The 20495-nt window shown below is 40.4% G+C and overlaps 1 protein-coding gene across 2 annotated transcripts; it reads left to right on the top strand.

Moving 5' to 3' along the window:
* Positions 1-680: 680 nt before the first annotated feature.
* Positions 681-2836, top strand: LOC110151817 (lithostathine). 2 transcript variants are annotated; one of them, XM_020915248.2, is made up of 5 exons: positions 681-756; positions 1282-1400; positions 1612-1749; positions 2357-2483; positions 2769-2836. In XM_020915248.2, exons 1-5 carry the CDS (start codon positions 681-683, stop codon positions 2834-2836), a joined length of 528 nt encoding a protein of 175 aa, XP_020770907.2. The 2 variants fall into 2 exon arrangements, with proteins under 2 accessions (XP_020770907.2, XP_020770908.1); XM_020915249.2 differs by lacking the exon at positions 1612-1749.
* The last annotated feature ends 17659 nt before the right edge of the window (positions 2837-20495 follow it).

The following is a 20495-nucleotide window of genomic DNA, read 5'->3' as shown; positions in this document are numbered from 1 at the left end:
GACTTTCTAAACTATTAAACATCAGAATTCATGCCACCAGGTTTCCTTCACTCCTGTAAGTTTTTCAGACCAAGATAACTGGCAAGGATGAAAAATGCACAAACATCACCTGTTCCTGGGAAATTACTGGTCTGATGAAGAAAAAGAAGCAACAGCTGTGACAATTCCCAGCCTTTGGAAGGATCTCCTGCCCGTGGTGAAAATCTCCACAAATCAAAACCAGACACGTCCCCCTGAGCCCTGTCCTGGCTCCTTTTCCCCCTCATTCATTTCAGTGCCCCTCCCTCAAACTTTCTTATAAAAGCCCAATCTTTTCTGCCCTGACAAGCCAGTGCAGATCCCTGCAAGAGAGGTAAGTGGGAGCTGAGACTAGGTGAGGCCAGTGACAGGGGTTTCACCTTGCACATTTCAGGGAAGGTGTACAAGGACCCTTATCCTCAGAGAACAAGGGAGCTCTGAGACCAGGGGAAGCCAGACTTGGAGATCTCAGATGCACTAGGATGTGTAGATTTTCTAATTTTTTCCAGCACCATGGAAGGGGATGGATGCTACCAAGATGGATTTATTCCTTGGGGACTAGATGGAGGAAAAGACAAGAGGTACAACAGGGGGTCTCTCGTGCCTTCTCTCTGACCACCCTCCCTTTAGTTCTCTAGCATCCTCCACACCTTGTGGACACAATGCTGCCTTCCCTGGGCCTCCCCAGACTGTCCTGGATGCTGCTCTTCTGCCTGATGTTCCTGTCTCAGGTCCAAGGTGAGATTTCTCTGCCTCCAGCACTGGGTTCCCAGTGTCTGCTCAGGGCCAAGGCAAGGAGGAAAGCTCCTGCGCCTCCCCTGGTAATGGGATATCCCCACACAACATAGCTGCCTGGAATTCCTGAGTCATCACTCTGTCCTTCAGGTAACCAGTGGTGGGAAGCGCCCCAGTGGTTCAGTAACAATGCGGTGAGGTGATTTCTATTTTCTCAGTAACTTATGTGCATAGATAAAGGAGAAAAGTGTAGAGTGTCATTAACGAGATGAGTAGAAGGAAAATGATTGATCAACTCAGAGGAGAAGGACTGGACTTTTGAATAAAGACAACGAATAAAAAGAAGAGAGATCATCATCCAATTAGTAGGTCTAGTTCATGATTTATAAAAAATCCTGGAGTGTTGGCAATGGTGAGAGGCAGTCAGCCCAAGCCCTGACCTCATAAATATTCCCCAAGGTCATCTTCCCCCTCCAATCCCCTCTCTCCATTTCACCCCATTCCTCTCCCTTATTTCTTCCTCTCTAGGGGAAAATTCCCAAAAGGAACTGCCCTCTGCACGGATCAGCTGTCCCACAGGTTCCATGGCCTATAGGTCTTACTGCTATGCCTTGTTTAAAACACCCAAAACCTGGATGGATGCAGATGTGAGTGTTGGGATCTGCAGTTAGGGGAGATAAGCAGAAACAAATCAGAGACTGGGTTTGGGGACCAGGGGCTCTCCATTCTCAAGAGTTTCCTGAGGATGAGTATGAAAAGCTCATGTTTTGTAAACATACCCCTTCTCACCTGCATTGGCCCTTCCCTTCCCCTAGTGGTGTCTCAAGCTCCTCCTGTGTAATCCCCTTCCCCATACAGATTGCCTGCCAGAAGAGACCCTCGGGACATCTTGTGTCTCTGCTCAGTGGGGCTGAGGACTCCTTCGTGGCCTCCTTGGTTAAGAACAACTTGAATACCCAATCAGACATCTGGATTGGGCTCTATGACCCCACAGAGGTACACTTATATCTCTCTCATCTGTTACTTCCAAAGGTGCTATGGCCACCCAGGTCCCTCTTTGTTCCCTTTTGCCAGCCCAGAAAATACCTGAGAGATCCCTGGAGCTCACAGGATAACTAGGGAAAGTGAGAGCCTTTAGTCCTGGGCAGGTCCCTAGTCCCCAGCTAAAGGTAATCTGCCTTTAGTCAAGCTTTTACACAGTTCACACAGCATACCTTGTAATTCAGTTCATTGTGCTTGCCTGGGTCTGCACATGCTGTGCTTATCACGTCAATGAAGGTTTAGGATTGATGCAATTTTCCCTTTTATAAAACAGACACTATCTTGGAGGTTCAGAAGGTAAACATAAATGCACCCTGAGTGTAGTTCAGATAGGGCCATGTTCCTCTGAGACATTTAATTGATCTCTGTGATTATTGGCTAAAAAATTAGCCAATAGAGTTAAGGAGAGTTTCCCAGAGGAGAGCCGTGGGGCCTCATCTTAAACAGCAGAGCTAATTCGGTGATGCTGGGGAGGGGAATCAATCATTCCAACAGACAGCATCAGGCCAAGAGAATTTTAAAGGCCTTTCTATCTCACCCAACTCCATCCTCTGCTCCATAGGGCTCTGAGCCCAATGCTGGTGGATGGGAATGGATTAGCACTGACGTGCTCAATTATGTTGCCTGGGATACGGATCCTGCTGCTATCTCAAGCCCTGGCTACTGTGGGAGTCTCTCAAGCAGCTCAGGTAAGAGACATAGAAGGTCATTTTTGTCCAGTCTTTTCCATCCCCTCACCTGCCATTTCTGGGTCTGATCTTCTCAGGGAATCCTCCTGGGCTGGAACTATAATATTGGCTTGTCTTCTCCCATTCCCTCTCATCTCTTCTTTCTTTCAGTCCTCTTCCCAGGGAGTGGGAGACTGGTGAAGATGAGGGAGGGCCTTTGAAGCCTAAACCAGAATCTGGGATTCCTCTCCATTGGGTTCTCAAGCTCCACCAGCCCCACTGACTTGAGCTCTTCTGTCTCTCCAGGATATCTCAAGTGGATAGATCATAACTGTTATTTGAAATTACCCTATGTCTGCAAGTTCAAGGACTAGATCAGATGAGAAGTCAGCAGCCTGACTGGTGTGCCACTGCTGTGCAACTCATCATGAAATTGGAACTAGGGATTAAGACCCACAATGGAAGGGGATATTCTCCTCACACCCCCAACCCAACCTCCTCATTCTGAACTTCCATCCTCCCCAGACTCAATTCAGGCTCTTTTGTGTGTTCCCTAACCTGACCCTGCAAAGTTCACAATAAAAATATTCGTCTTCAATTGACTGTCTTCTCTGCCTCGTTCTCATAGACAAATTGAGAAAGATGAAGTGGGAGGTCAAGAATTTTTGGTCAGTCTCTGCTTCATTTCACCCAGGTTCCTGGGGAAATAACCATATGCACATATTTGTGTATTTGTGGTTAAGTACATCACCATTACTTCTGTAGTAAGTGGGCTGTAGATACATAAAGACATTGCTCTTCCATTCACAGTACTGCTCACACATTCCCCCAAGACACATTTCTGATGGTATGGGGAAACCAGTCTTAAGGTATGTGATGATGTTTAGAACTGTACTTTCTAAAGTATTAGTGTGAAACATAATAAATAGACTTTATTAATATACATAAAATGTATGCAAACAAATTAATAATCTAATTAAATAGGTAAAACATATAATCAGAATGAAAACCTGTTTTGGTTGTTGGTGGTTTTGGCAGATGTAAATGTAATCTGTCACACTGAGTACAGGTTTCTAATACCTGTCAAATTCTGTACTTATATCTCACCATGTTCAACCATCTCTGGTCCGTCTAACTACATGTTGGCTTATTTCTATAGGGCACTTTATTAGAAAGGACCCAGTATGTCCTCTATCCTTGAATCTTAAAACACTGTGACCTCAGTCATGACTGGAGTTTGTATGACTTTAATGTCTAGCAGGATTTTTCTTAACATTTTTTTGAATGGAAACTAATGTCCCTCCTAACTGAAGGCAAGATCCAGACTCTTTGTGTATCTGCATATTTTAAAACCACCATTCTGTCATTCACCTTATCACCACCCACCCTTGTCACAAGCTTCCATTGTGAAAAAAATATTTGGACCAGTTCCCTAATTTGGGAAAAACCATTTATCATATGAGACCACTGACAAAATTTTCCATATGGACCCAAGAACACTATGAAAGGTTCATGAAAGGGTATTGCTTCTCAAATAAAGAGACAAAAATGAATGATCATTGTCTTTTTTTATGTTTCTTAAATTTCATTTCCTATTTCTAAGATAAACTGTGCATGCATGCTAAGCCACTTCAGTCATGTCCAGTTCTTTGCGACCCTATGTACTGTAACCCACCAGACTCCCTATCCATGGGATTCTCCAGGCAAGAATACTGGAGTGGGCTGCTATGCCCTCCTCCAGGGGATCTTCCCAACCTAGGGGTGGAACCCACATCTCTATGTCACCTGCATTGGTAAGTTCTTTACCACTGGCACCACCTGGGAAGCCCTAAAATAGATTACCTTAACTAAATATTCCTTTAGCAATTTTTGTTGAAATCTTCTCTATCAGTTTAAATGAATTAAGGATTGCACAATGCTAAGGGTCTTGATTTTCTGCCCTAATTAAAGTAACAACATGGGTTTGAAAAGCTCACAGTGATTGGTCTTGTGCCAGTTTTCATTGTAGTTGAGTTCCCCCTTCAATGGCAGGTGAACCACTACAGCTGTGGGAACCAGATCCTCTTCCTCTTGTTGGAGGACTCATTATATCAGATAAAACATTTGTCATGGAAAGTAATAAAACTCTCAACATAATCTGGCTCATAAAAATAAAGGTATTTCCTGGACATATAACTGAAATGTAACAGTGAGGAAGACCTTGAGGTCTGTTTGTCCAGGGCTCAAGGGTCATTTCTCTGGGACTCTATTGTCTGCATCCTCTTTTATTTACATCCTTTATCTTTCAACTGCCTTCCTTAGTTACAGCACAGGAAAGTTGCCAGCAGCAACTTGGGCTACTGAATCCTCCTCAGTATCAAAAGGGGGCTTCCCAGGTGGTGCTAGTAATAAAGAACCTGTCTGCCAATACAGCCAGATATAAGAGACACAAGCTCGATCCCTGGGTTAGGAAGATCCCCTGGAAGAAGCCATGGCAACTCACTCCAGCATTCTTGCCTGGAGAATCCCATGGACAGAAAAGTCTGGCTGTCTACAGTCTGTGGGATCACTGAGAGTCGGACACCACTGATCAACTAACGCTTTCACTTTTCAGGTCTCCAGAAATTGTCACTACACACACATTCAGAGAATTGGAAGTAGGTTAAACTTAAGGTTATAACCAATTGGGGTTAGGGGATGTGAAAAATTATTAAATTTTCTTTTTTTTCCCCTTAATAATGAACAATTGCCATATCACTACCATCAAAAGAATAAAAACACAGATCTCTCCAGTAAAGAGGGGCATCCTAACTTTACAGATTCCAAGCCACAGATTACTCACTTTCTCATGGTCAATTTGCTGTTGACTCCCAGCATCATAAAATATCACTCTTCCAATTTTTTCAGTTCTTCTGCAAACTCATGTAGTGAATGTTCCTTTGTATTTTTCTTCAGCACAGATTATTATGTAAATGTAAAAGTGAAAGTGATAATCGCTCAGTTGTCCTACTCTTTGCAACCCATGGACTGTAGCCTGCCAGGCTCCTTTGTCTGTGGAATTCTTCAGGCAAGAATACTGGAGAGGATAGCCATTCCCTTCTCCAGGAGATCTTCCTGACCGGGTGATCAAACCTTGGTCTCCTGCACTGCAGGCAGATTCTTTACCTTCTGAGCCACCAGGGAAGGTCTATTACATAGACAGTTCATGGCTATTCTCGGTCTTCCTTTGAATGGAAACAGCTCCAGTGAGACCTTAAAATTTAGATGGCATGATTTTTTTTAATAATTTTTATTTTCATCACATATATTTTCAAAAGACAGTCACTTGATTAAGATAAAAACAAAATATTGCCCTCCCCACAGAGCAATGAAAGAATAGAGAATTGGAAGGACACTCGGAAAAATTTGTGATGTTGTGCTTCTTAAGTCTTTTGAAATATTTCTATCTAAATCAAGCTTAGACTGGATATTGCCATTCTCCCAAGGATGTGTTAAACATTATGATATCTAGATTACTTGAAGCTTCAGCAAGTCCTCCTGCGTATCCATATTCTTGGTTTATAAACCAAGTGACTGCTTACTGATTCCTTACATATACTGGAAGTTCATAACCAGTTCTTTGTAGGCAGCCACTGTTACAGAAAGAAGTACCTTCTGATTTTTCTTAAAATGAGGGAAAAAAAATCATTTAAAATAATCATGAGCATTTTTAATCCTTGATTTAAGAGATGATTTATTCTTATCTTGTCTAAAATGAAAATAAAAAAGACAGTCAATAAATCAAATTAGTTTAATAAATTGTGGTACCACTATTGAATTGAACTATTGTAAATTGCAATGAAATGCTTAATTTTACAAGATTATCAAATGTGTATGTGGAAGAAGGTAGAGGCAATGAAGGATCTCCTTTTTCATTCCCCCAATTACTATCCAGCTTGAGTGGTTCCTCTGTCCATTGAATTCCCCAGGCAAGAATACTGGAGTGGGTAGCCATTTCCTTCTCCAGGGGATCTTCCCTACCCAGGGATTGAACTCCCATCTCCTGCGTTTCAGGCATATTCTTTACCTTCTGAGCCACCAGGCAGCCCACCAGAGTAAATGAGGAAGATTTATTACAACAGGACATGAGCAAAAGATAGAGGCTAAATCAAAGCCTCCCAAGTGAGCAGAACAAACCAGGTCCTGAGAAGGGACACAGGTGATGTAGGCTCAGAGAGATTCCCAGAGGGGGAGAGGCCCTTCCCGGCATGGGCTGGAATTGTCCAATGTAAGGAGTTCTCCACACAATCAGTCCCACTTTCCTTCAGGCAAAGACGGAGTTTTTTTCATTCTCTGAATGCTCCCAGGTGCCCAATTCCCATGTCCCTGAAAGGCAGAGGAGCAAAAAAGATATTCCTGGAAGGCCGAAAAAAAGAAGCAAAGAAAGCCCAGAAGGGATGCAGAGATCAGGCCTCCTGGGAATATTTGGGAAGATATTTGGAAAAATATTCATGGAAGAGAGAAACAGGGAAGTGTGGAGAGACTGTCAGTCCATCTCATCTCTTGATTTTATCCTTTGCCTCAAATTTAGGAAAGTGATCAACACTTGCATACATAGAGTCTGATGGTAGCACCTGAAATGATTCATTCTTCCAACTGAATCCAGTTGCAAAATCCCTGAAAATTAACGTTAGTCAAAAAATTGTATTTGTGAGCTTATATCTCACCATTTTAAATAAAAACAAAAACAAAAACATAGTACAGTAGGTTTCTACCCCAATCCCCCAAACAATGCTCTAAAACCCATGAACACCCAGGTTTAAGGAGCAAATTATCATGTTAAAATAGAAAATTCTTTAAAACTTGATTTCCTGATTAGCACACAATTAATGTGTTGTTAAAACTTTTTTCTTATTGTATGACATATATGACCCAGTGATGCCTCTTTTTTGCACCTGAAACATCTGTGGCCTGTGCACTCTGAAAAAAATATGCAATTCTCATCTTTTACCAACCATGCTTAGTATGTCACTTGACTTAGCTCATGCGTATTTTTATTAATGGATTCATACTGAGATTTGGACATGCATATATCAATTTTTCTTATACAAAATTTAGCTGGAAAATGTTGCACCAATTGACGCACATATTTTCTGGAGATTGGATCATAAAAACCCAAGAATTATTCTATTAAGAAAATGTTAACCAGAGACAAAATCTTCAGGATTTACCTGCAATACCTTAGGTACTATTCAGAAAAATTCATAGAGATAATAAAATGTTGCTAGTTGTGTAATACAGTGCTTTATGCACATTCATTGCTCAATCCCATCCTTTTAAAGACTTTGAAATGCTCAGCATCTCTCTGCAGCCAACTTCCCAGGGAACTTCCCCCAGACTTTTAAACCCATACACATGATCTTTTTCTGAAAGTCACTGACTACCACAAGTGGAAAGAACACTATTTTTTCATTAAGGAAGCAAAGAATTTTTTCAGAGCAGACTTGGGAAACAGTTCTGTGTGGGGCTCTGGCATTTCTGAACTTCATGTAAGCAGAGACACTCACTGCCCTCTCTTCTGGATGACCTTTGCAAGGAAGTCTATGTAGTGAAGAGCCTTTAAAAACAGAAAGGCCATCTCTCTCCAAAGCAATGACAGGTTTGCTTACAGTTTTGAAAAACAGAGACAGTTTTTTGCTACCATCCAGAGCAAAGTAAGTCAGGCCTGGTCACTCTCCAATGCAAGAAAGATGTCTCTTTCTGAAGTAAGGACTAGGCTAGCTTATGGCCCATCAGAAAGACTCAGGTTATTCATGCTCCTGTAGCATAATTATAGGGGATATTCCTCTCCTGTAATATAACCCACTATGTGTGAAAGCACCTGTTTGGGTCCATCTATGTCCACATGATGGGACTAGGGTTTAAGGGGAATTGAGCTGAATATTGTGAGACTCATAATGTCACAAGTATTACACTAAAGTCCTTTGCCTTCTATTGGGCAGGGGGGCAACAAGGCTACCAGGGAGAATTTGAGAGAGCTCATGGTCCTTGACATGAAATTAAGTAATTTTTGTAGCACATTGGAAGAAAATAACTTTAACTGAAGGGTCTTGAGTCTTATTTGCTGATTTCTTTCTATTGTTGTTTCCATTTTATTTTCTTTTCAAGAAATAGATTCCTTATTCTTTTCAAAATTACACCTGTCAGACTTGCTATCTTGCCCTTTTCCTCTAGAAGTCCTCCCCCCTCCCAATCCTTCCCTTCATCTCAGACAGTGTCTCTCTCTTTCCCTCTCCCTGCCCTTAAAGGTCTACAGACTGCAGCCTGACATTCTGTCTATCTACATTGTACCAGGGAGAGTCCCATCATTCTTACCTTAGGAAAAGCTGAGCTTTCCAAGAGGCTCTAACAGAAAAATAAATTTTAGCCAGACTCTACTGCAATATATGTTAACATGAAATACTGTGGACTTCAAGAGGTCATAGATTAGGAAATCCTGTAAGAAAACAAGTCTGGAAAAAAATCAACCAGAACTCTTAAACTATGGGGTTTGCTACGTATATACAGTGAAATATATGTATGCTTATTTGCTCACTCACATATAACTCTTTATGACTCCATAGACTATAGCCTGCCAAGCTCTGCTGTCCATGGAACATTCTAGGCAAGAATACTGGAGCAGGCTGCCATTTCCTTCTCTGGGAGATCTTCCTGACCCAGGCCAGGGATCAAATCCGTGTCTTTGGTGTTTCCTGCACTGACCCAGGCAGATTCTTCACTACTGTACCACCATACTAAGCCATAGAAAAAGAAAGAAAGAATGCCATTTGAAGCAACATGATGGAACTAGAGATTATCATACTAAGTGAAATTAGCCAGAGAAATATAAATATCATATGAAATCATTTATATGTGGACTCTTAAAAAAATGATACAAATAAACTTACTTATAAAACAGAAACACACTCACAGACAAAACACCCTTATGGTTACCAAAGATGGGGAGGAAGTATAAATTAGGAGTATGGGTTTAAAGTATACAAATTACTATATATAAAATAGATAATCAACAAAGGTCTATTTTATAGCATGAGGAACTCTACTCAATAAGCTGTAATAACCATATGGGAAAATAATCTGAAACAGAATGGATACTAAGATCATGGCATCCGGTTCCATCACTTCATGTCAAATAGATGGGGAAACAGTGGAAACAGCGGCAGACTTTATTTTTGGGGGCTCCAAAATCAGTGCAGATGATGACTGCAGCCATGAAATTAAAAGATGCATGCTCATTGCATCTTATGACCAACCTAGACAGCGTATTAAAAAGCAGAGATTACTTTGCCAACAAAGGTCTGTCTAGTCAGAGCTATGGTTTTTCCAGTGATCATGTATGGATGTGAGAGTTGGACTATAAAGAAAGCTGAGTGCTGAAGAATTGATGCTTTTGAACTGTGGTGTTGGAGAAGACTCTTGAGAGTCCCTTGGACTGCAAGGAGATCCAACCAGTCCATCCTAAAGGAAATAAGTCCTGAATATTCATTGGAAGGACTGATATTAAAGCTGAGACTCCAATACTTTGGTCACCTGCTGCGAAGAGCTGACTCATTTGAAAAGACCCTGATGCTGGGAAAGATTGAAGGCAAGAGGAGAAGGGGATGACAGAGGATGAGATGGTTGGATGGCATCATTGACTCAACAGACATGAGTTTGGGTAAACTCTGGGAGCTGGTGATGGAAAGGGAGGTCTGGCGTGCTGCAGTCCATGGGGTCGCAAATAATCAGACATGACTGAGTTTCTGAACTGAACTGATAAATAATTAATAATGTATATATGTATAACTAATGGCATTACTGACTCAATGGACATGAGTTTGCATAAGCACTGGGAGTTGGTGAGGGACAGGGAAGCCTGGCATGTTGCAGTCCATTGGGTCACAAAGAGTTGGACATGACTGAGGGATTGAACTGAACTGAACTGAATGGATATATGTATAACCATTTTATACACAATCTTATATGTATAAGCCACTTTATACACAATCTTATATGTATAAGCCATTTTGCTTATCTGAAACTAACATCTGAAACTAACACAGCATTGTAAATCAACTATACTACAGTATAAAAGAAAAAATAAAATATGAAAAGTTTAAAAAAATTAAAATTTGTGTGGGTTAGCTTGTTTATGCTTTTATCATATTGGGAAGAACAAAGTAAGGAATTTTCCATTTTTATTTTTTAGAGCTTTTATATATTTCTAAAGTCATCATCACAATAATTTTTAAAATGTTGCAGATTAAATATTTGGAATATATGGAACTTTTGATTATAAAGTACCACACAAAGAGACTGTCTTATTTATATCTCTGATTCCCCTGAAGAGAAAGTGATGTTCTAAAATGACTTTGAGTAGCATGGAAGCATATAAGCCACTATATGTAAAATAAACAGCGAATGAAAATTTGCTCCATGACTCAAGGAACTCAAACTGGGGCTCTGTAACAACCTAGAGGGGTGGGAAAGGGTGGGAGGTAGGAAGGAATTTCAAGAGGAAGAGGACATATATACACCTATGGCTAATTTATGTTGATGTATGGCAGAAATCAAACCAATATTGTAAAGCAATTATCCTTCAATTAAAAATAAATAAATTTTTAAAAAATAGTCAATGACCACATACAAAAAAAAAAGAAAATTCCTAGCAGAGCTCTAAATGTTTAGTGCTATTGGCACCCTGGCCTTTATCATGGTAAAAGGCAGAAAATGACCTTGAATTTTGTTGATGGCTGGTAGTTGCTCATATTCAAATGATAAGAAGAGTGAAGAAACAATCATATTATCCAACAATACAGTTCCAAGCCTTGACAACCCTGAGTAGGGAAACATATGAGACCTAGAGGCTTAGAACCCAGGCAAAAAAGAAAAGGAGTAAAGGCTTAGACCAGGCTTTCATGCAAAGAGATTAGAGCAGTGCCTGGGTTGCAGGCTGGTGGCAGGGGTGTTCTTCCTCAGCCACCAATTTGCTGGAACACTCAGATGGAAAGGTGTATAGGGGTTTCTGAAAGTGACTATTCTGAGTGGTAGGGGTCCATCCCTGTCTAAATCAGTGCACCAAGACCTGGAAGGAAATCAGCCAGAGCACTATCAGCCTTTATTGAAGAAGCCTCCCAAGGACCATTCTGATTTGGGGCAGAAAGTTTTATTATTTAAATGGGGCTATAGCATGGGAAGGTGGGTTGAGATTCAGCTACTGTCAAAAGTAAAGGAAATGTTCTTGAAAATCAGCAACCTTAAGTTAGACAATCTACATTTTCTCTAAATGGGTAAAAATAAACAGGCTGATTTTCAATACTTCTGCTTTACTGAGTATGCCAAAGCCTTTGACTGTGTGGATCACAACAAACTATGAAAAACTCTTCAAGAGGTGGGAATACCAGACCACCTGACCTGACTCTTGAGAAATCTGTATACAGGTCAAGAAGCAACAGTTAGAACTAGACATGGAACAACAGACTGGTTCCAAATTGGGAAAGGAGTACATTAAAGCTGTATATTGTCACCCTGCTTATTTAACTTATATGCAGAGTACATCATGAGAAATGCTGGGCTGGATGAAGCACAAGCTAGAATCAAGATTGTTGGGAGAAATATCAATAACCTCAGATAACGCAGATGACACCACCATTATGGCCAAAAGCAAAGAGGGACTAAAGAGGCTCTTAATGAAAGTGAAAGAGGAGAGTGAAAAAGTTAGCTTAAAACTCAACATTCAGAAAAGTAAGATCATGGCATCTGGTCCCATTACTTCATGGCAAACAGTGACAGATTTTATTTTGGGGGGCTCCAAAATCACTGCAGATGGTGAGTGCAGCCATGAAATTAAAAGATGCTTGTTCCTTGGTAGAAATGCTATGACCAACCTAGACAGCATATTAAAAAGCAGAGATATTACTTTGCCAGAAAAGGTCCATCTAGTCAAAGCTTTGGTTTTTCCAGCAAGAGTTAGGTTATGAAGAAAGCTGAGTGCTGAAAAATTGATGCTTTTGAACTGTGCTGTTGGAGAAGACTCTTGAGAGTCCTTTGGACTGCAAGGAGATCCAACCAGTCCATCCTAAAGGAAATCAGTCCTGAATATTTATTGGAAGGTGTGATGCTAAAGCTGAAACTCCAATACTTTGGTCACCTGATTCGAAGAGCTGACTCATTTGAAAAGACCCTGATGCTGGGAAAGGTTGAAGGCAGGAGGAGAAGGGGATGACAGAGGATGAGATGGTTGGATGACATCACCAAAGCAATGGAAATGAACTTAGGCAAACTTGGGGAGATGGTGAGTGATGGGGAAGACTGACAGGCTGCAGTCCATGGGGTCACAAAGAGTCAGACATGACTGGGCAACTGAACAACAACAACAGTATGCCAGGCTCCTCTGTCCATGGGATTCTCCAGGCAGGAATACTGGAGTGGGTTACCATGCCCTCCCCCAGGGGATATTCCCAGCCCAGTGATAGCACCCGAGTCTCCTGCAACTCTTGCATTTCAAGGGCAGACTCCTTACATGCTGAGCCATCAGGGAAGCCTGGTCTACAAGACATTTGAGAACTATCACCAAAAAAAGATGTCCTCTTCATCGTAGGAGATTCAGATGTGAAAGTAGGAAGTCAAGAGATGCCTGGAGTAACAGGCAAGTTTGACCTTGGAGTACAAAATGAAGCAGGCAAAAGCTAACAAAATTTTGCCAAGAGAATCACTAGTCATAGCAAACACTCTCCTCCAACAACACAAGAGATGACTCTACACATGGACATCACCAGACGGTCAGGAACATAATCAGATCGATTATATTCTTCGCAGCCAAAGATGGAGAAGCTCTACACAGTCAGCAAAAACAAGACTGGGAGCTGACTGTGGCTCAAATCATGAATTTCTTATTGCAAAATTCAGGCTTAAATTGGAGAACATAGGGAAAACCACTAGACCATTCAGATAGGACCTAAATCAAATCCCTTATGATTATACAGTGGAAGTGACAGATAGAATGAAGGGTTAGATCTGATAGATAGAGTGCCTGAAGAATTATGGACAAACATTTGTAATATGATACAGGAGGCAGTGACAAAAACCATTCCCAAGAAAAATAAGGCAAAATGTTTTTCTCAGGAGGCCTTACAAATAGCTAAGAGAAGTGAAAAGCAAAGGTTGAAAGGAAAGATATACCCATCTGGATGCAGAATTCCAAAAAGAGCAAGGAGACATAAGAAAGCCTTCTTAAGTGGACAATGCAAAAAAATAGAGGAAAACAACAGAATGGGAAAGATTAGGGATATATTCAAGAAAATTAGAGATACCAAGGGAATATTTCATGCAAAGATGGTCACAATGAAGAACAGAAATGCTATGGCCCTAACAGAAGCAGAAGATATTAAGAAGAAGTGGCAAGAATATACAGAAGAACTGTACAAAAGAGGTCTTAATGACCCAGATAACCACAATGATGTGACTGCTCACTTAAAGCCAGACACCCTGGAGTGTGGAGCCAAGTGGGCCTTAGGAAGCATCAGGATGAACAAAGCTAGTGGAGATAACAGAATTCTAGCTGAGCTGTTTCAAATCCTAAAAGATGATGCTATTAAAGTGCTGCACTCAATATGCCAGCAAATTTGGAAAACACAGCAGGAGTCATGTATGGGTGTGAGAGTTGGACCAGAAAGAAATCGAGGGCCAAAAGATTGATGCTTTCAAACTGTGGTGCTGGAGTAGTTACTTTAGAGTCCCTCAGACAGCGAGGAGATCAAACCAGTCAATTCTAATGGAAATCAACCCTGAATATTCATTGGAAGGACTGATGTTGAAGCTCCAATCTTTGGCCACCTGATGCAAGGAGCTGACTCATTGGAAAAGACCCTAATGCTGGGATATAATGAGGGCAGGAGGAGAAGGGGACAGCACAGGATGAGACGGTTGGATGGCATCATTAATTCAATGGACATAAGTTTGAGCAAACTCCAGGAGATGGTGAAGGATAGGGAAGCCTGGTGTGCTGCATCCCATGGGTCACAAAGAATTGCACACGGCTGAGTGACTGAACTACAGTAAAGTCTGTATCAGATCATGCTTAAGGAAAATATTATGAAATGGAATTCTCTGTCTGGACCTGTTGTACCCTATAGTTAGAAAAATAAGAAAAACACCAGAGTTGAAAACATTCACTAGATAGCAGGGTCTGAGAACCATGCCATCAGGGTCCCATCAGGAAGATGTTTAAAGGTTCTTGGAAGTCTATTTGCAAGGGATATTGTGTGATCCTGATTGACCTTAAAGTGTGCTGAATGGTGGAAGTACAGTGTGAACTTTCCATCCACTGGTGAGACAGTTACCATCAAATAAGGGAGTGATTTGGTCAACCCACTGAAATAATATCAGGACAAGGTAGGCAGAGGACATGTCATCAAATTGATGGCGGGGGAGAACCAACAAAATACGTACCTAGGAGGAATCCACATGTGTATGGGAGGTGTTCAGAGACAAAAGAACAAAAAAAAGCATGAATTTTAAAAGAAAGCAAAAGAAGGGAAAAATACTGGAAGATAGAAGAGGTGAATTTTAGCTTCTCTTTCTTTGATAGTACAATACTGGACACATCAGTTAAGTCCTGGGATTTCAGGATGTTTTCGCACTTGCCCCAAGTCGAGGAGCTCCACATGTTGCCCACTGCCTCCCCTTCTCCGTGCCCTCAGACTACCCCATTACAGCTCACACTGTCTGTCTGACTCCTGCTGCCCTCCCCTCAAGCCAGCCATCAATATTCTTGGAAAAATTCACTTTCTTCTCCTTGTGCTCAGGATCATGGGAACAGAGTGTCTGGTCGCTGCTGGGGAATGGCAAACCCCACCTTTGACTTCAACAGTTTGCCAACCTGCTGGCGGGAAGGGGACCTTGTCTGTGACAATTCCCAGAGTGTTCCAGGAACAGGCTATCCCCAATGCCCCAATGCCTCTGCAGGGCCTCAGCTTCTATCTTTTCCCTCCTCCTTGTACCTCAGATTCAAGGCTTTATTGAGGAGGAATCTGAAAGAAAGAATTGTTTCTGAATGTGAGGAATTTATAACATTTTTAGACACTTCATCCTCAAATTTAGTAAAATAAATAATTGGTGGTTTGACAGAGTGTGTTTCTGATCATTCAAAGGTAATATGATTTAGAGGAGGGAGAAACCATGGATGCTTTTCTGTAGTACCTGGTTCTTTTCCCAATGCTTTCATGTCCTTTATTTCCATGGACACATGCAGAGACATGAGAGAATCTGGGGGCTCTGTCTGTGATTTTAATTTATATGACCCCACGTGTTTGTGACCATGGGTGGGGCTTGCTTACACCTATGTTGGATAGGAAAATACAATACCCCTCCCCTCCCCACTTGTTTGTGAATCTGCTATATGTAAATCAAGTGTGAAAGTGTTAGTTGCAGAGTCAGATATGGAAATATGTAAAAGACAAATTAAAGTGTGGACCAAAGGACTGAGTACTTGATGTCTCACAATTATTCACTTTTTAAGCTCTTCTTATGGGGTCTGTAACTATAGCCATGATCAGTGGGTGGATATTTATTAAAATCAGCTGGCCCTCAGACAGTTGGTGGTATTGACTATAAAGGTATTAAAGAGAAGGGAAAGGGAAAATGTTATTAATATAAAAAAGTGACCCTGAAGAAAAACATCTTGGGTTCAAATCATCCAACTCTAACACTTAGTAGCTATTTGAACTTAAGTTTATTAGCCTCTGTGATCTTCATCTGTTATATATGTTTATAATAGCACCTGTTTTATCAGACTGTTACGTGATGGGGATTAGCTAGGCCACTATTTGTAAAGCACTTAAGAGAGAAGGTGCCAATGGAACATGCCTTAAAAGTGTGTGTTAAATATGCTAGCCTTTTCCTTTGAAGTAAAGAAAAAAAAAAAAACCCGCATTATAAGCAGACAAGGAATGAGTTCCTGAGGACAAGGACATATTGAAGGGATGGGATTAATTCTTCACTGAAAAAGCCATCACTTTGGACACAGAAGAAGTCCTCAATTTTATTACCTTGCATGTGGAATTTGGTCAACCATATATGTAAGCACCAAGGATAACTATCTCAATAAGTATGCAGCTATTCGAGGCTTTAAAGGCTTTATGAGACAACTGTGTCAACTGTCATTTTAAATCTCCTTGTATCTCACAGCTTCTCCCTCTCAATATCACATTAGCTACAATATATTTATCATGTGTTTTAAATTATTATATCTTTTATATCTGGAAAGTCATTGTGTATTTAAGGTCTTCTTTTAAAGTATAGTATCCCATTAAAAAAATCCTGTAAGTATTAATGTTCAAAAATTAATTGCTAACTTACTTTCATCAAGAGATATCAACCTGGTACTGTTGGGGATGGTGAAATTTCCCCCTCTTCAATTCTTGATTCTTGTGGCTAAAATAAAGCTGAAACAAAACAGATTAACTGGAGGAAAACAGACAAATTTTAATTCATGTACATGGAGGTTTCATAGAAATGGAACCTAAGAAGTAGTCAAATAAAGAATAAATTTGTTAGGAATTGACAGAACAAAACAAAACAAAAAAAAAGAGGAAGGTTTTGGGTGCTTAATTAGTGAAGTACCTAAATAAAGTTTGGTCTTGGAGTAGGAAATATAAGAAGGAACAAGCTTTGTTTACATGGGTTTCTCAGCCCAGATTCCCTACTTTGGGTGATGAGAGTGTCTTTCTACCTCCAGAAGCAGAGAATGTACCTTCACATGGGAGATATATGTCCTTCTTTCAAAGAGAGAGAAAGGAGGGTCAGTGTCTCTCTCCTGTTGGCCACTTAAGTAACTTTAATTCAAAGCTATCAGTATACTGAAGCATGTTTAGGGGCAGCCTGCTCTGGACCCCAACAGCTCCTTTCTCTGAAACAGAGAAGTTTCTCTTATTAAAAGCTGAGCTGTTGACTCTATTGAGAGATAATGGGTTAGCAGAATCCTCCATTTGTCTGAAACAACTTTTTGTTTCTAAGAACAGATTAGTTAAACAGATGTATTTAATTTAGGAGACTGATGCAGATGGGCTCCCCAAGCCAGACATATGTATAAGGAATCAAGTATTTAATAAGAGGCACTTCTGTGAGAACATAATGAAAGCAAAGATTAATGATACAGTAGATTATAATCCAGTTTGTGATCCTAGGTTCAGTCAGTCAAGCCAATTTTTAGATGTTGGGACAAAGCATGCTTCAGTTTGAAATATCTCTAGTGAAGCAACTGGGTATTTAGATAAACTTTCTGAATGGTTCATACAGAGACAGGCACAAGGATTATTTAAGCTTGAACTGATGTGGTGATTTCTATGGAGATTTATAACAAGTCAATAAACTTCAATCTTCAGGGCTTTAAAAAAATAGCACTTTGAATTCTCAGTGATTCCAAGACAAAAGGATGGGATAAAAATTGGAAACATTAGTTTAGAGAATTGTTGTTTGATACTGGAGAAAACTAGAGAAATTCAGCATCCAGTCTAATTTTCAGGTAAATAACAAAGGCTCAAGGAAAAATAATAGCACTAGAATTTAATATCTGTAAGTGGGTATTAAAATTTAACTGAAGTGTATTTTTTTCCTCTCTAAAATCACCTTCATTTTTATCAAAGACAGCCAAGTTAATATCAATCTGTTTGCAAAACAAGTTTTAATTTAATAAACTTGGCCTAATTATTTTCATAAGTCTAACAAGAATAGCAATTGATTATATTGGTTCTTTTAAGTATGTTTTGCTAGAACTTGTTATAAGATTAAACTTGTAATAGCCTCTCAGGGCCAGTAAGCCACACCTGAGACCTGTCACAAGGCTTACCTATAATACTTATAGATTTTGGTGAATTTCTTTTCTCTTATAGTACCCAAAGTATCCTGAAATTCCTGGGCCATCCAGGAAGAAATTTCCTTATTTACGGGGTAAGGCTGCTGAGAATCCTGTTGACAAGGTAAAAGGACGTTTTTTCCAAGGGGCTTTATATATTGGCCCCAAGAAGTCAACCTTAGTTTCTTCAAACTCCCTGGTCATATTTGCCTATAAATATCTCTTTCAGATATAACATTTCAGTGAAAGCTTTGGTGATATAATCAATGTTCCTAATTGTATCCTATTACAAGGAGAACAAATTCTTATTGAACTTATACAAATGAAGTCTAGGGCCCTAAAAACAAATTTTTTTTTTTCCAAGAGTATAAACCCAATAGGTCAGACGTTGCAGGTAGACCTTTCTTTTTTTCATTTTATAGAACTCTTCCTGCCAATGTCTATTTACAATTTGCATCATCTTAACTGCGCTATGGAGGGTGAAGAAATGCAAAGAAAAAGGTATTCTAGAGAGCCAGGAAAGGCCAAGCCATTTGTTTTCCCACTGCCCTGGCTTTTTGCTTAATCTACACTACTGTATATTCATCTTAATTTATTTCATTCAGGCACAGTCTGTTGCCTTTTCACAAGCACCTTCAATTCAGTTCAGTCTCTCAGTCGTGTTCGACTCCCTGCGACCCCATGAATCGCAGCATGCCAGGCCTCCCTGTCCATCACCAACTCCCGGAGTTTACTCAAACTCATGCCCATCAAGTCGGTGATGCCATCCAGCCATCTCATCCTCTGTTATCCCCTTCTCCTCCTGCCAGCAATCCCTTCCAGCATCAGGGTCTTTTCCAATGAGTCAACTCTTCACATGAGGTGAAGTACTAGAGTTTCAGCTTCAGCATCAGTCCTTCCATTGAACACCCAGGACTGCTCTCCTTTAGGATGGACTGGTTGGATCTCCTTGCAGTCCAAGAGACTCTCAAGAGTCTTCTCCAACACCACAGTTCAAAAGCATCAATTCTTTGGCACTCAGCTTTCTTCACAGTCCAATTCTCACACCCATACATGACTACTGGAAAAACCATAGCCTTGACTAGATAGACCTTTGTTGGCAATGTAATGTCTCTGCTTTTTAATATGCTATCTAGGTTGGTCAGAAATTTCCTTCCAAGGAGTAAGCATCTTTTAATTTCATGGCTGCAATCACCACCTGCAGTGATTTTGGAGCCCAAAAAAACAGTGTGTGACACTGCTTACACTGTTTCCCCATCTATTTGCCATGAAGTGATGGAACCAGATGCCATGATCTTAGTTTTCTGAATGTTGAGCTTTAAGCCAACTTTTTCACTCTCCTCTTTCACTTTCATCAAGAGGCTTTTTAGTTCCTCTTCACTTTCTGCCATAAGTGTGGTGTCATCTGCATATCTGAGGTTATTGATATTTCTCCTGGCAATCTTGACTCCAGCCTGTGCTTCTTCCAGCCCAGCATTTCTCATGATGTACTCTGCATATAAGTTAAATAATCACCTTAAGAAGGCAAAAGTCTGCCAAGAAACGTTCTTTGTTTGTTTGGCTTGGTTTTGGTGTTTTTGCAGGAGCAGGATGGACTTCAACCACATGTACTGCAAAGTTTACAGAGTCTATATTGTTGCTGAATTTTCCTGGTACTTAAGGTCAGGCCCTTTAGTGTAAAGAAAGTGTTAGTAGCTCAGTCATGTCCAACTCTTTGCAACCACACAGACTGTAGCCTGCCAGGCTCCTCTGTCCCTGAGATTCTCCAGACAAGAATACTGGAGTTGGTTGCTATTTCCTTCTACAGGGGATCTTCCTGACCCAGAGATCAAACCCAGGTCTCCTGCATTGCAGGCAGATTCTTTACTGTCTGAGTCCAGTTTTAATGACAGATAAAACCTTATGTCAGGACATATATGCCTTCCAGGGATTTTACATAATTTCTGGGAACACATAATGCATATCTATACAGACACAGCATGATGTAATATTACTTATTTGACAATGCGGCCTTTGTAATTTAACATATCAAATATACTTAGTTTAATATTTATTTTCAAAAATAGAAAACAAATTTTAGAGATACTTCAGGCACCCTCTAAAGTATTTCATGTCTCAAAGTTAATTCCAACTCAAAAAGATTTTGTGTTGAATTTGACTTGAAATCCTTATAGCCACATTCA

Source organism: Odocoileus virginianus, chromosome 2, assembly GCF_023699985.2.
Source record: "Odocoileus virginianus isolate 20LAN1187 ecotype Illinois chromosome 2, Ovbor_1.2, whole genome shotgun sequence".
Taxonomy (NCBI): Eukaryota; Metazoa; Chordata; class Mammalia; order Artiodactyla; family Cervidae; genus Odocoileus; species Odocoileus virginianus.
This window is presented reverse-complemented; position numbering and strand designations above follow the sequence as displayed.

Excerpts from the sequence above, each read along its gene's own strand:
- LOC110151817 (XM_020915248.2), top strand. The coding sequence starts at position 681 with ATGCTGCCTTCCCTGGGCCTCCCCAGACTGTCCTGGATGCTGCTCTTC. Across the intron at positions 757-1,281 it reads GTTCCTGTCTCAGGTCCAAG|GGGAAAATTCCCAAAAGGAA; the intron begins GTGAGATTTCTC and ends CTTCCTCTCTAG. Across the intron at positions 1,401-1,611 it reads AAACCTGGATGGATGCAGAT|ATTGCCTGCCAGAAGAGACC; the intron begins GTGAGTGTTGGG and ends TTCCCCATACAG.